At 41.7% G+C, this 13,321-nt stretch overlaps 1 protein-coding gene across 1 annotated transcript; it reads right to left on the bottom strand.

Annotated features, from left to right (window-relative positions):
* Positions 1-303: 303 nt before the first annotated feature.
* LOC139452152 (T-complex protein 1 subunit eta-like) lies at positions 304-11,751 on the bottom strand. Its single transcript, XM_071233495.1, has 12 exons — positions 11,680-11,751; positions 10,220-10,373; positions 9,533-9,639; positions 9,006-9,131; positions 8,078-8,130; positions 7,208-7,379; positions 6,693-6,857; positions 6,016-6,149; positions 5,571-5,723; positions 3,730-3,881; positions 2,864-3,052; positions 304-862 (listed from the first exon to the last, which is right to left on the bottom strand). Exons 1-12 carry the CDS (start codon positions 11,749-11,751, stop codon positions 636-638), a joined length of 1,704 nt encoding a protein of 567 aa, XP_071089596.1. The 3' UTR covers positions 304-635.
* Positions 11,752-13,321: the final 1,570 nt, after the last annotated feature.

Here is a 13,321-nt window from a genome sequence, read left to right as displayed (position 1 = left end):
CTGTAAATATGCTACTCCATGTTTTGAGCTGGTTACGTCTATAATTCAATATAAACTGAAATCTAAGACCAAAATAAGGTCCTGATTCAGCCATTGGTCATAGCAAAGCTTTATAATAAACTTTACTTGGTGGGGAAAAAAGAACTGAATGTTTTTATAAGAATGTATAAGTCTAGTTGATTTGTTGAATGTCTTACGAGAAAGAAGATGCTTTCCTCTACCAAATAAAAGCATTGTTTGATGTATGTGTCGTGTCCTAACCTATCTGTGCAAGCTGTTCTCACAATAAACAAAGTATGCGAGGATGATGTGGAAATTTTAATACAAAAAGTGTATCACAAGCACAAGTAGCACATCCATGAAAACATCGGCCATACAATTGCGACGTCACCGCTCTGTGGACCAGATGAGGGAAGAGAATATTCAGAGCAATTGAAAAACAAGATAATTACAGAATACACCTTACAGTTCCCTGTAATTTTCCACAGCATAAATGAGGGCAGTGAACCAAATAGAGGCAGCCACAGTCGTGAATGTCCTGGTCCTGGTGCTGAGACACGCTTGCTAGGGGCTATGGCAGCATGATTCTGTATAATTTAAATTAGAGCACTTAAAGATGTCCATGATTATGTCCTTCACATTGGTCTCCCCCGACCTCGTCCCATGGGAGGTCGTCCTGGTCCAGGGCCTCCTACCTCGGATTTAGGATTCCTAATGGTCTCGTCAACGGACAGGATGAGACAGGATGCTTCTGCAGCTGCTGTGATGGCATTGATCTTGACAACAGATGGTTCCCACACACACTGCTCAAAGTTGTCAGAGATGTCCTCCTCCAGGATGTTCACCCCCTGCCACATTCCACCTGAAGATAACAGCATACAGATGTAGGGGAAAACCGCACACATGTAGGGGATAACAGCACACACATGTAGGGGATATTACTGTACAGATGTAGGGGATAACAGCACACAGATGTAGGGGATATTACTGTACAGATGTAGGGGATAACAGCACACAAGTGGGGGATATTACTGTACAGATGTAGGGGATAACAGCACACACATGCAGGAGATAATACTGTACAGATGTAGGGGATAACAGCACACAAGTGGGGGATATTACTGTACAGATGTAGGGGATAACAGCACACACATGCAGGAGATAATACTGTACAGATGTAGGGGATAACAGCACACAAGTGGGGGATATTACTGTACAGATGTAGGGGATAACAGCACACACATGCAGGAGATAATACTGTACAGATGTAGGGGATAACAGCACACAAGTGGGGGATATTACTGTACAGATGTAGGGGATAACAGCACACACATGCAGGAGATAATACTGTACAGATGTAGGGGATAACAGCACACAAGTGGGGGATATTACTGTACAGATGTAGGGGATAACAGCACACACATGCAGGAGATAATACTGTACAGATGTAGGGAACAGCACATATCTGTAAGGGATAACAGCACACAGATGTAGGGGATAACAGCACAGTAACATAAGGGATTAACATCACACAGACGTAGGGGACAGCACACAGATGTCGGGGATATTACTGTACAGACGTAGGGGGGACAGCACACAGATGTAGGGGATATTACTGTACAGACGTAGGGGATATTACTGTACAGATGTAGGGGACACAGATGTAGGGGATATTACTGTACAGATGTAGGGGACACAGATGTAGGGGATATTACTGTACAGATGTAGGGGACACAGATGTAGGGGATATTACTGTACAGATGTAGGGGACACAGATGTAGGGGATATTACTGTACAGATGTAGGGGACACAGACGTAGGGGATATTACTGTACAGATGTAGGGGACACAGACGTAGGGGATATTACTGTACAGATGTAGGGGACACAGATGTAGGGGATATTACTGTACAGATGTAGGGGATATTACTGTACAGATGTAGGGGACACAGATGTAGGGAATATTACTGTACAGATGTAGGGGATAACAGCACACAAATGTAGGGGATATTACTGTACAGATGTAGGGGATATTTCTGTACAGACGTAGGGGATATTACTGTACAGATGTAGGGGATAACAGCACACAGACGTAGGGGATAACAGCACACAGATATAGGGTGAAGGATAATGAGTTCGTCCCAACACTGCTTTGAACAGTATTCCAGTTATATCACAGCGTGTCAACTTAATGTGAGCGGAAAGCACAAAGTGATGTAGGTCTCAGATGTTGCCAAACAGCACAGGTATGGTGCTGACAAACCTAGAAACATAAATGGGGTGAACCAGGATTTATAGGTTTCTTGTGTGCCCAAGGGATGCAACTCTGCAAAACAAATTGTGATGCCTCAGAAGATAGGGCCATCAGTTCAATCCACTCCAAATAATTTTTCAACACTCCTGCTCAACCCAACTACCCTCAACCTGCTATTCAAACAAAACCCCACGAGTGAAACATAGTCCCTGCTTGGAATGTTGATGTCTCCACCTAGCTCCAAAACATGATCAGATAAAACCATTTAGTATATCATTGTTTCTGATCATCCAATACAAAGAACCTGGGGCACACGAGTGGGTTGTACTGAAACACCAAGGATCATAATCAGGAGCAAGTCTAGTATTTGAATTCATTATCAGCGGATCCTGGCATGACTAAGGGTTCCAACTCTTCACAGTCTTTTATGGTGTCTTGGAGACGTGTAATACATGTGAAGCTCAACAATGGACATATGTTGAAGAGCAAAATAGTCATACATAAGCCTTGCCCACAACATGCCTAGATACAATGATCTGAAATCAAGACTGGACACATTACAATTCTGAACTGGCCAGTAAAAGTGAGCTATACACTGCAAGGAAACCTACCTTGTGCATGGCACTGTCGTAGTTTGTTGAGGATGTTGGTAGCATCGAAGCCAGCGTTGTTACAGAGCTGGCGGGGGATGACCTCCATGGCCTTGGCTAGGGATGCTATGAGAAGCTGCTCCTTCCCCGCGATGGTGTGGGAGTACGTCCGCAGGTACTTGCTCAACTCCATCTCAATAGCACCTCCACCTACAGCAGCAACAGTATCAATCGGTGCTGGATCGAGGTACATAAGCTACTCGTGAATGGAGCATGGTATTCTTCAAAACTAGCTTTGAAACTCACAAGGAATACTCAATATCTTTAGGAAAAGTTAAATTGAAATTTCTACACCCTGATGCTTGCGGGGATCAAAGGTCATTTGAAAAGTTTGCTTGTTTGTTGTTTAACGCCGAACTCAGCAATATTCCAGCTATATGACATGTTGTCGATATGTAAATAATCGAGTCTGGACCAGACTACACAGTGACTGATATCATGAGCATCAATCCACACAAATAGGATACGACGACATGCATAAACTAAGTCAGCAAGCCTGACCACCCGATCCCGTTAATCACCTCTTAAAACTGTTTTGATGGTCTACTGACATTAAATAGAACCTGGATTACTCATTGGCCATGCAGACACTATGTATGGCCTTAGTTCACTGTTGACACTATCCTGGTGGGGGACATATTGGACCATGTGTCAAACAAGCATTTTTTCCAACATGAAAATCTGAAGGCTGTGACACATGCTTCTGTGGTTTTATACCTGTGACCTATGTACCTATGGTTCATGTGACCACAGAGTCAGGTTCCCATGTGAACATGAAGAGTGCGCCACATCTCATGGCACCTACTCGGGTTGACTGGCCATCTTACCTGCAACAACTGCATCATTTTTCATGGCCCTCCTGACGATCATGATGGCGTCGTGCAGCGACCTCTCCGTCTCCTCCATGAACTGTTCCGCTCCTCCTCTGAGGATCAGGGTGCAGGTGCGGGCCTGGGGACAACCCTTGAAGAAGTTGAACCTGGAGTAGAGTGAGTGAGTTTGGGGTTTAACACCTCTTTGAACAGTATTCCTTTAGTGTAACGGTGTGTCAGCTCAATGTGAGGAAAGCCTGAAGTGATGCAGGTCTTCGACGTTTACCACTTTGGTGAAACCCACAAGCACGCGTATGGTGCTGACACACCTGGAAACGTATTTGGGGCAAACCAAGTTTGGAACCTATGATCATAGATTATTGGCACACAAGGGGGACAACTCTGCACAGAGAATTGGAACAACTTAGATGACTGGGCCTCCCGTGCCCCTACCTGGGGGAGGAGAAAACTTATAAAACTCTACCCCAACACTTCTCATTGACATTGTATTTCAGCTGAATGAAAGGGTACCTTCATATGTGAACAAGAAAACAGCATTATCACTAGCCCCTGCCATCGAGCACATTAGAATGTTGTTTGTTCATACAGTAGTGAACATAAACTAAAAAAACCAAGAAGAGTCCTATAAAGCCATATGTAGAGTTAGGCACTGGCGTCGCTTTATGTCATGCAAAATAATGATTAAATGTGAAATTAATACACACAAAGGCTCCTACTTTGGAAAAAATATTTAACGGGCCAATTTTGGAACTCAGTCTTGACAAGCACCCCACTGAGATAAGCATGCAAACTGTCGTTCATGTCACATCAGTAGTTTCTGAGAAAACTTGTCCCCATTGCAGATCGTACTATCTTGACAAGTATCTTTTAGATAAGTATATAAAGCTTTACTCAAATAATTTCAGTAGTTTCTGAGAAAACTTGTCCATTTCATGCAGTAGGCACCAAGTTGAAAAGCACGGAGCAAGGGCCATAACTCTATACAAAATGAATTTAAGAAAAAAATTCGAACTCATTTAAGATCATGACCAGTAATATCAGTGTGTGGGGACGGATGGAGGGACTTTGTGGCAGGGAGTTAACTGATTCCTTGCCAAACTTGGCTGGAATTATGGAGTTATATTTTGGATGGACTAACAAATCTATGCATCGGCTACTCAAAATCTCGTAACGAAATCGAAGTCCGGTTTGTAAACTGCCGTGCAGATTTCTAATTGCAGAATTTGCAAAGCATGTGCACCGCCAACTCGGAGTCAACAGTTATTTCCCAAATCTTTTCATGTTTTTAATGAAGGTGCTCACCTGATTTGATGCACTTTGCGAGTTAAGAGACGTTTTATCCCAATATAGATTTTGATTATCGATCAGATCATCTTGACTGGGCGCTGCCATTTTGTTTGAAGCAAATGCAAAAGATATGAGAGGTGGAATCTGATAGTTCAATAGGAGGGACATACTAGGGACATAACTTGACATAACCTCTGGTGGCGCTACAATCGAGCTCAGAAATTCCAGCCTAGTTCGGCAAGGGTGGAAACTGGACTTTCATAGTCAGTTAACTCCCTTGCCTCGGGAAGATGGGGACAATAAGGGTATAGAGAAGGCACACCTGTTATCAATGGCAATAGCACTGATCTAGTTGTCTGGCTACAACCTCATCTTGGCTACTTCTGGCATTAAAAGTACTACAGAACATTCAGCAGAACTGAATCCTAATTGGCTGACATCTACACCAGGCAGTGATACATTACCAAGCTGTCAACCCAGAGTCACCCCAAGTGATGCATCTGCAAGACACTCATTCAGACAGATCACATCCATCCACACAAACCTACCTATCTCCGCCGACCTGAACCTCCTCGAAGGTCTCGCACGACCCCAGCACATCCTCCGTCAGTTGCTGCACCGATGTCTGTATCGACCCACCACACGCCTTCATCGTCCGCTTCAAGTCCTCATCCGGCACACGACCAGCACAGAACATGTCCCTGCAATACAGCGCCATGATGATTGAGGCACCCATCAATGTAGGACACCAACAAATCACTGTCTCGTCCTCACAGTGAGATCAAAGATGACATGCATTGCCTTCCAGAAGTATTGACGCAGTCACAGGACCTACTGCCAGCTTGTCTAGCAGAGAATTTTTTTTAAATTTCCGTAAGTGTGAAAGTGTTACTTTGGTATTCAAGAAAAATAACATGTGACTGATTAGGATCCCCAGAAGATGAAGATCATAGTATCAGATCCACTGCCAACACTGCCCGGCCAGCCGCTCACCTGTCAGCAAAGTACTGTGTAGCGACGTCTCCGATGGGGAGTTTAGACAGGACCACCTTGGCTCCACTCTTGTGAATTCTGTCCAGCTTGTCGTACAGGATATTCCACTCGGCGTCAACAATAGACTGGTACTCCTGTAATAGGGGACATGGGAATAAAATGCTTTAAACTTACATCCTGGAAACACAATTAGCATTCTGTGACTCGTCAGGGCCGTATGGATACACTCATGATGTATATGTCCACTGAAAGATACAAATAACCTACCTCTACAGAATGGACTCCACCTGTTGTGGACTGTAACCTATCTCTACAGAATGTACTCCACCTGTTGTGGATTGTAACCTACCTCTACAGAATGGACTCCACCTGTTGTGGACTTTAACCTACCTCTACAGAATGGACTCCACCTGTTGTGGACTGTAACCTACCTCTACAGAATGGACTCCACCTGTTGTGGACTGTAACCTATCTCTAGAGAATGCACTGCACCTGTTGTGGACTGTAACCTACCTCTACAGAATGGACTCCACCTGTTGTGGACTGTAACCTACCTCTACAGAATGGACTGCACCTGTTGTGGACTGTAACCTACCTCTACAGAATGGACTCCACCTGTTGTGGACTGTAACCTACCTCTACAGAATGGACTCCACCTGTTGTGGACTGTAACGTACCTCTACAGTATCCACTCTGACTTCAGCATTCTCCTTCTCAGCCTTCAGCTCCAGCTCAACATTCAGCAAAGCCAACTTGGGTTTCTGGTACTGCTTGCGCTGCATCTCGAAGCCTGCATAGCTGAAAGTCTTCTTGAACGCCACTCCAGACACCAGCATGGAATCCTGAGTTAATAACCAGGTGTCCATATATATAGAGAGGGAAAGCAATGGTTTTCTAGTCTTGGTCTATTAAGGAAGCTCATGCCAACTGGTGTAATTAAAGTTACAGTATCCCTATGTCATAAAGTTTAATGACATAGATTTGTTAATAAAAAAATGGAGTAGAAGTAAAAACATCACCAAGGCAATGTTTCTCACCAGGTACTGGCACATGATCCAAAGATTATATGTACTGAAATCTTTAGCCACGAAGTTAAGAGAGAGTGGGCTCAAGCATGGTAAGTGGGAGTAATTGGCTCTGAAATATCATCAACAACAATGTCCACAATGAGCCTAACTGGTGATCCTCTCACCTCAAGGGCTCCGCCCTGCACTTTCTTGATGCCGATCATGTTGAGAGGCAGCAGCTCGTCCAGCATCATCACCGCATCCACCACCATCTTGGAGAAGAAGTCTTTCTGGGAGGCCACCAGCTTCGAGCTCAGCGAAGTGGCGGCACACTTCTCCAGGAGGCTACGCTGCTCCCTAAAACAACAATGACAAATTCTTACACCCTGTTTAGCCGACTTCATACATTCACATTAGCATTACCTTAATAACACACCACCCTGTACATAACAGGACTACTCCACATGTCGGACAATGTGATGGAGATTCGACCAGTTCCTGTAATAACTGATGTGCCCCTCCTTGTGATGGCAGCTACGTACCATTGCAAGTTACCCTTGCATGGACAAATGTAAAGACAAATGCTTTGTTATTCAACACTGCACTAAGTAATAATCTTGCTTTAGAGGAATAGTGAACAAGGCCTGTAGGTTATCAAGTCAAAAGTGACTGATATCATGAACAACGATCCACGCCGTTGAGGCATGATCACATAATCAACCAAGACAATCAGCCTATCATGGCTGATAGTCTCATACGAAAAGCAATTGCTGGTGGGATCTAGCCTGGGATTAAATCTATGATCCCAATGGAGCATACATGATGTCAGGACTGGACAATCCAGTGATTTATATGACCAATGATCCACAGTTTGGTTACATTTACACACTATCAACAAAGTCACCCAGCCTGACCATCCGGTCCATTAAGATGAATGTTAGACCATCATAGGTTGTTAGGGAATAATTCTAACCCCAAATAAATCCCCCATTGAGAATTTCCAGTGTGAAACACTCTGCCTCTTCTTCCCCCTTCCCCACCCCCCAGGTACTTACCCAACATCATCCTTCTTGATCTGTACAGCTATTTCTTTGATCTTATTTACAGCCTGAAAGACAAGTTGGCTTTAGATATAGTTGCAAATAATCCTGATACTATTACATTGCAGTACATAGTACCACTGATGTAATTTCTTGTGTCATGCAATTACATATATTTCAGCTATATCATGGTTGTCTGAAAATAATCAGACAAACCAGTGATTGATATCATGAGGAACAACCCATGGTGTGGGGGTATTATGAATTGCAAACAACCAAGTTGCCAAGCCTGATCACTAATACAGAGTAGGTTTAGCAGTATACTGTATTCCAGCAACATCACTGCGGAGGACACCAGAAATGGGCTTCACACATTGTACCCATGTGGGGAATTTAACCACTAGGCTATCCCACCGCCCTGCAAATAATTGGAGACGATATCTCTGATCTCTGAACATTCAGAATTAGTGAGTTAAAACTTAATGTTGCATCAGCATTATTTCAGCCATATAGCTACGAGAACATTCAGAAAATTGTAAGAGACAAGTTATTTCAATGTTTTACAGCATCACAATTATTCTTTGTTTGTTGTTTAATGCCGCACTCAGCAAAATTTCAGCTATATGACGTCAGTCTGTAAATAATCGAGTCAGACAATCCACTGAATGATGTCATAGCATCGATCCAACCAATTGGAATACAATGACATGCATCAACCAAGTCAGTAAGTTTGACGCATAGCAATTATTAAAACTAAACAGAAACGTCAAATCAAACAAGGAGAAAATGTGCAGGTATAGTCAATACATCACTCTGATGTTCCAGTGAATGAAGCCATCTTCTCACAGACCAAAAGAAATGGTAAACCATGTATGTGGAACTGTCGTTCTTGCCCCAATGTTACACATACAACTCCGCAGACCACACCATGGGTACAACCTACCAGCAGAGCTCCCTTCCTCAACGCCCTGATGATGATCTGGGGGTGCACGCCATCCTCAATGAAGGGCTTGGCCTGTTTCAGCAGCTCCCCGGCCAGCAACACAACACTGGTCGTACCATCTCCAACCTGCAGCAGCAAAACCAGTCATCTATAGTTAACAGTGATATGTATAGCCCAGCCATACGATTAGAGGCATCCTTGCCTATGAGTGAGTGAGTGAGTGAGTATGGTTTTACGCCGCTTTTAGCAATATTCTAGCAATATTCCAGCAATATCACGATGGGTGACACCAGAAATGGGCTTCACACATTGTACCCATGTCAGGAATCGAACCCGGCTCTTCGCCGTGATGAGCTAACGCTTTAACCACTAGGCTACCCGACCGCCTCTTCTTGCCTGGGATGCAAGGGTACTCTCATGTGTATAGAACTTTGTAATGCCTCACTCTCATCATGCTGATAATTCATTAGACAACCCACACATTTGATACCCACATATTGCACAGAAATATAAAATAATGTGCCCACCTCAGCATCCTGTGATTTGGCTATTTCCACCAGCGTTCTGGCAGCAGGGTGGACAACTTCCAAGTTCTGTAGAATAGTGGCGCCATCATTGGAAATGGTTGCCTGACCTGTTCACAAATATCAAACATTATCCAGTCAAATTTTGCATTATTGACAAGTTCTGTCTTTCCTCAGTTGAAGATAGTTAACCAATAAAAATTTCATAATATTTCACCTTCAATGCGAATAGCCTCCTACCTGATTACCAGTAAACCAAATGAAAGTATTACTGTAAGGCATGTTATGGTTATCATTTGGGATCAGAGTATTACGAATTTCAACAGTAATTACATGAACACAGATTAGAAAGAATAAATATTTGTTATTCACATGAAGTATACCATGTATACTGAGAACAATTGCTCTTCAAAAATTAATTATATTCACATTCATGATTATCAATCTTGAAATCTCAAGATTACCATAACAGAAGTAGTCCTCAATAAGAAATAATATCACTGCCAGTGACAAATGGCTTGGCACTCTATCAAGTCTCAGGAAGAAGTAGCTGGACATACTTGAAGTTTATATCAGTTATGAATCTTGATATATTTCATGTACAGCTATGTAACATGTATTCCCCGAGTGATAATATTTTCAGAAAACTAGCTGACTTCCATCGCAATGCATGTCAAAGAGCCTCCTTACCTCTATCGTTGATTATAAGTTTGTCCATGCCACGAGGGCCGAGAGTTGTTCTGACGGCATCTGCAATGGTCTGACAGGCATTGATGTTGCTGACAATCTGTGGGGTTCCCTGGGAGGAGTCAGTGCCCTCCTTTAGCAGGATGATTGGTGGTTGCTGGAATACGATGACAAATATGTCAATCATGTTATCATTATCCAAATAGACCCAGGGACTAGTTGCTACACTATCTAGAATTAATTTTCAATCAAGGCCTAGATGTTTTAATTAGTTCACTGTGTGAAACTGATAATCATCTGTGTAATTAGGGCAATTCATTAACTGCTAAAATGCTCAACTGAAATATTTGAAATATGAGTTGTCCGGCAAAGCGATGTTTGATCATGTTCATTGACTTAACTCAAATTGCCTATTTGCAGGAGTATTTTTGTATTTTTTTTTGTTTGTTGTTTAACGCCGCTCTCAGCAATATTCCAACTATACGACGGCGGTCTGTAAATAATCAAGTCTGGACCAAACAATACAGTGATTAACATCGTGGGCATCGATCTACGCAGTTGGGGATATGACATGCATCAACTAAGTCAGCGAACATGACCATCATATCCCCTTAGTCACCTCTTACGAGGCATAGTCACCATTAGGTGGTTGGTTGGTTTGTTGTTAACGCCGCACTCAGCAATATTCCAGCTATATGATGGCGGTCTGTAAATAATGTAAATAAAAGCCTGGACCAGACAATCCAGTGATTGATTTCATGAGCATCGATCCACGCAATTGGGATCGGTCACCATTAGGAAATCATTCAAGCCTGTTGACAAACTGGTCTCATGTAAACCCTAAAACAACTTTATCGTAGAATACCGTGCTTGACTTTGTCAAACAAATCATGAATGATATTTACAATATTTCAATCAGTCACACACAAAGACACATCACGACAGGGTGAGTGCAATCATTGGCATCAAATTGGTACATGTGCAACCTAATGCCCAAATAACTGCCCTAAATGTCAAATGTCTAAACATTCTTTCGCGTTAAAACTGAACAGACTCGTCTCGATGACGTCTGTGAATTAAAACTTGTCAGATCACGAATCATGAATAATGTTTCAACACTGTAAACACGCTTTTCTATCATTTCATTTTTAACAGAAATAAATAAATGCCTTTACTATTAAATAGTTATCTGAAATATTATCGCACAATAACGACGACAGCTTAAATATTGTCACAGTGACGATTTTCTGAACGGGTTGCTAAGACGCCTTCTAGAACATTCCACATGATCGACAGGGCACCGGCTCTGATCTAAACACCAGAAATCAATCAAAGAGTTAAAATTGGTATTTGGTGACACCAAATAAAGATATAAGAACATAGCAGACCATTATCTGGACACTAACAAACTACGATGTTGCCTGATGAGACGGATTGTTCGTAATAAATGATTCTCAACTCACCATCGACATGTTTTCACAAATATTGTTGACAGAAGAATTCTCTAAGGGAAGTAACTCTGAACTAAGGTCCATGATTGCACGTCGCTAAACTTGTTACAGAATCGTTGTATGTAGCATTATTCAGAACAACTGTCCAACGGATCAGACTGTTTATAACTACATGGTCCGTCTTGCATGTTTCTTATAAATTTTGATTGCTTTGAGAAATTACACCATATTCATAATATTTAATTTTCAATTATCGCGAGAATCGTTGGCACCAGGAGTTCTCAAGTGAAATACTTTAGTTTTATATATATACAATTATGACACTAAGTTGACTATTTTTTGCTGTCTGGTGTATTTTTGGTGCATTTAATATACCAAAAATAATTCGAGAAACAACTTGCATCTGTTAAGCAAACATTAGTCAATTATTTGTAGTGATTATTTGTGGGTAACATGTTGCCAAATGATTTAATTTTATGTATTTGGATATGCCAACATGCTTAATGTCCTTCAAAACTGATAACTGTACTGGCTATTTGGTAGGTCACATGGCTATGGACCGGATGATAAACTGAATAGAGCTGACAAATTTACCTGCAGTTCGGCACTGATTGCGGTTGATGGCACATACGTTGTACATCAGTGGGCAAAAGTATCTAATTAGTATCCCCCAAAGAAACTAATTAGTATCCCCAGAAAGAGGGGGCGGGGCCTAAGGGGGATGATGCCTTCCTGATTTAACAAGACCATTCTCAATTGTATCTGCAGTAATCTTAAAGCTGACCTTTTACACGCCAAATCTTATAGTAATTTATACATACAGTTAACCTTCAGACTCTGAAAGTGTCTTTACATCCGAGAATGTCAGGATTACATTTGATCTCGTAGATCACAATGACATGAATTTTCAAATTTGACGTCAAATGTCATCTTAATGTTCTTCTATTATGACAGTGTCAATTATTTCCTATTCAAAACAGTGCATAAATATATTCGGTTGACTAACATATTGAACTAATTCATGCTTTTGTCTCCAGTTACGTTTGTTGTAAATAATAAAGTTGATCGCGATGATCGCATCAAGGGAGCTTCTGGAGTTTTTTGGGCAATCATGTTGATTGCCTTCAGTCAACAGAATACGCTTTATTAAATAAACAAACAATCAAACAAACAAAGACTTCTCTCATATCTCAACCTGTCAATCACTTTCCAGCTAGTTACACTGGGGTCTGACCGGGATATCGAATTTTTAAAAAAAAACAGTACCATGTGCCAATTTTGCCCCAGACTGCCATACATATCAACAAGGAAAACAGAGTTTATAACTCTGTCACCATGTCACCATGTCACCATGACCTAAATATTGTCATTTTTAAGAAGTCGTGGTCATAAATTTTACTTATGTGTCACTCAGTATAACTTTTTTTTTAAACTTTAGGCTAAATAGAAGCCGTAAAACCCATTTTTTAGTTACGGGGTATAAAAAGGTTTGAATTTACTACAAATAGAATGAAATCTATTTTCTGTCCCTTCTTTGCATGCGTGTCAGAATAACCGTGTTCGCTCATCCTAGTGTATATGTAATATATATATATATGTAACGTCTGGCTGAACTCATGTCATGTATGTTATTGTGTGAAAGAATTACTCCTCC

The sequence above is a fragment of the Haliotis cracherodii genome, unplaced genomic scaffold (genome assembly GCF_022045235.1).
Source record: "Haliotis cracherodii isolate W230 unplaced genomic scaffold, xgHalCrac1.p SCAF_9, whole genome shotgun sequence".
Lineage (NCBI taxonomy): Eukaryota > Metazoa > Mollusca > Gastropoda > Lepetellida > Haliotidae > Haliotis > Haliotis cracherodii.
This window is presented reverse-complemented; position numbering and strand designations above follow the sequence as displayed.

Excerpts from the sequence above, each read along its gene's own strand:
- LOC139452152 (XM_071233495.1), bottom strand. The coding sequence starts at position 11,751 with ATGGACCTTAGTTCAGAGTTACTTCCCTTAGAGAATTCTTCTGTCAAC. Across the intron at positions 9,640-10,219 it reads ACTTATAATCAACGATAGAG|GTCAGGCAACCATTTCCAAT; the intron begins GTAAGGAGGCTC and ends ATTTGTGAACAG. Across the intron at positions 3,882-5,570 it reads GTTCAGGTCGGCGGAGATAG|GTTCAACTTCTTCAAGGGTT; the intron begins GTAGGTTTGTGT and ends ACTCTACTCCAG.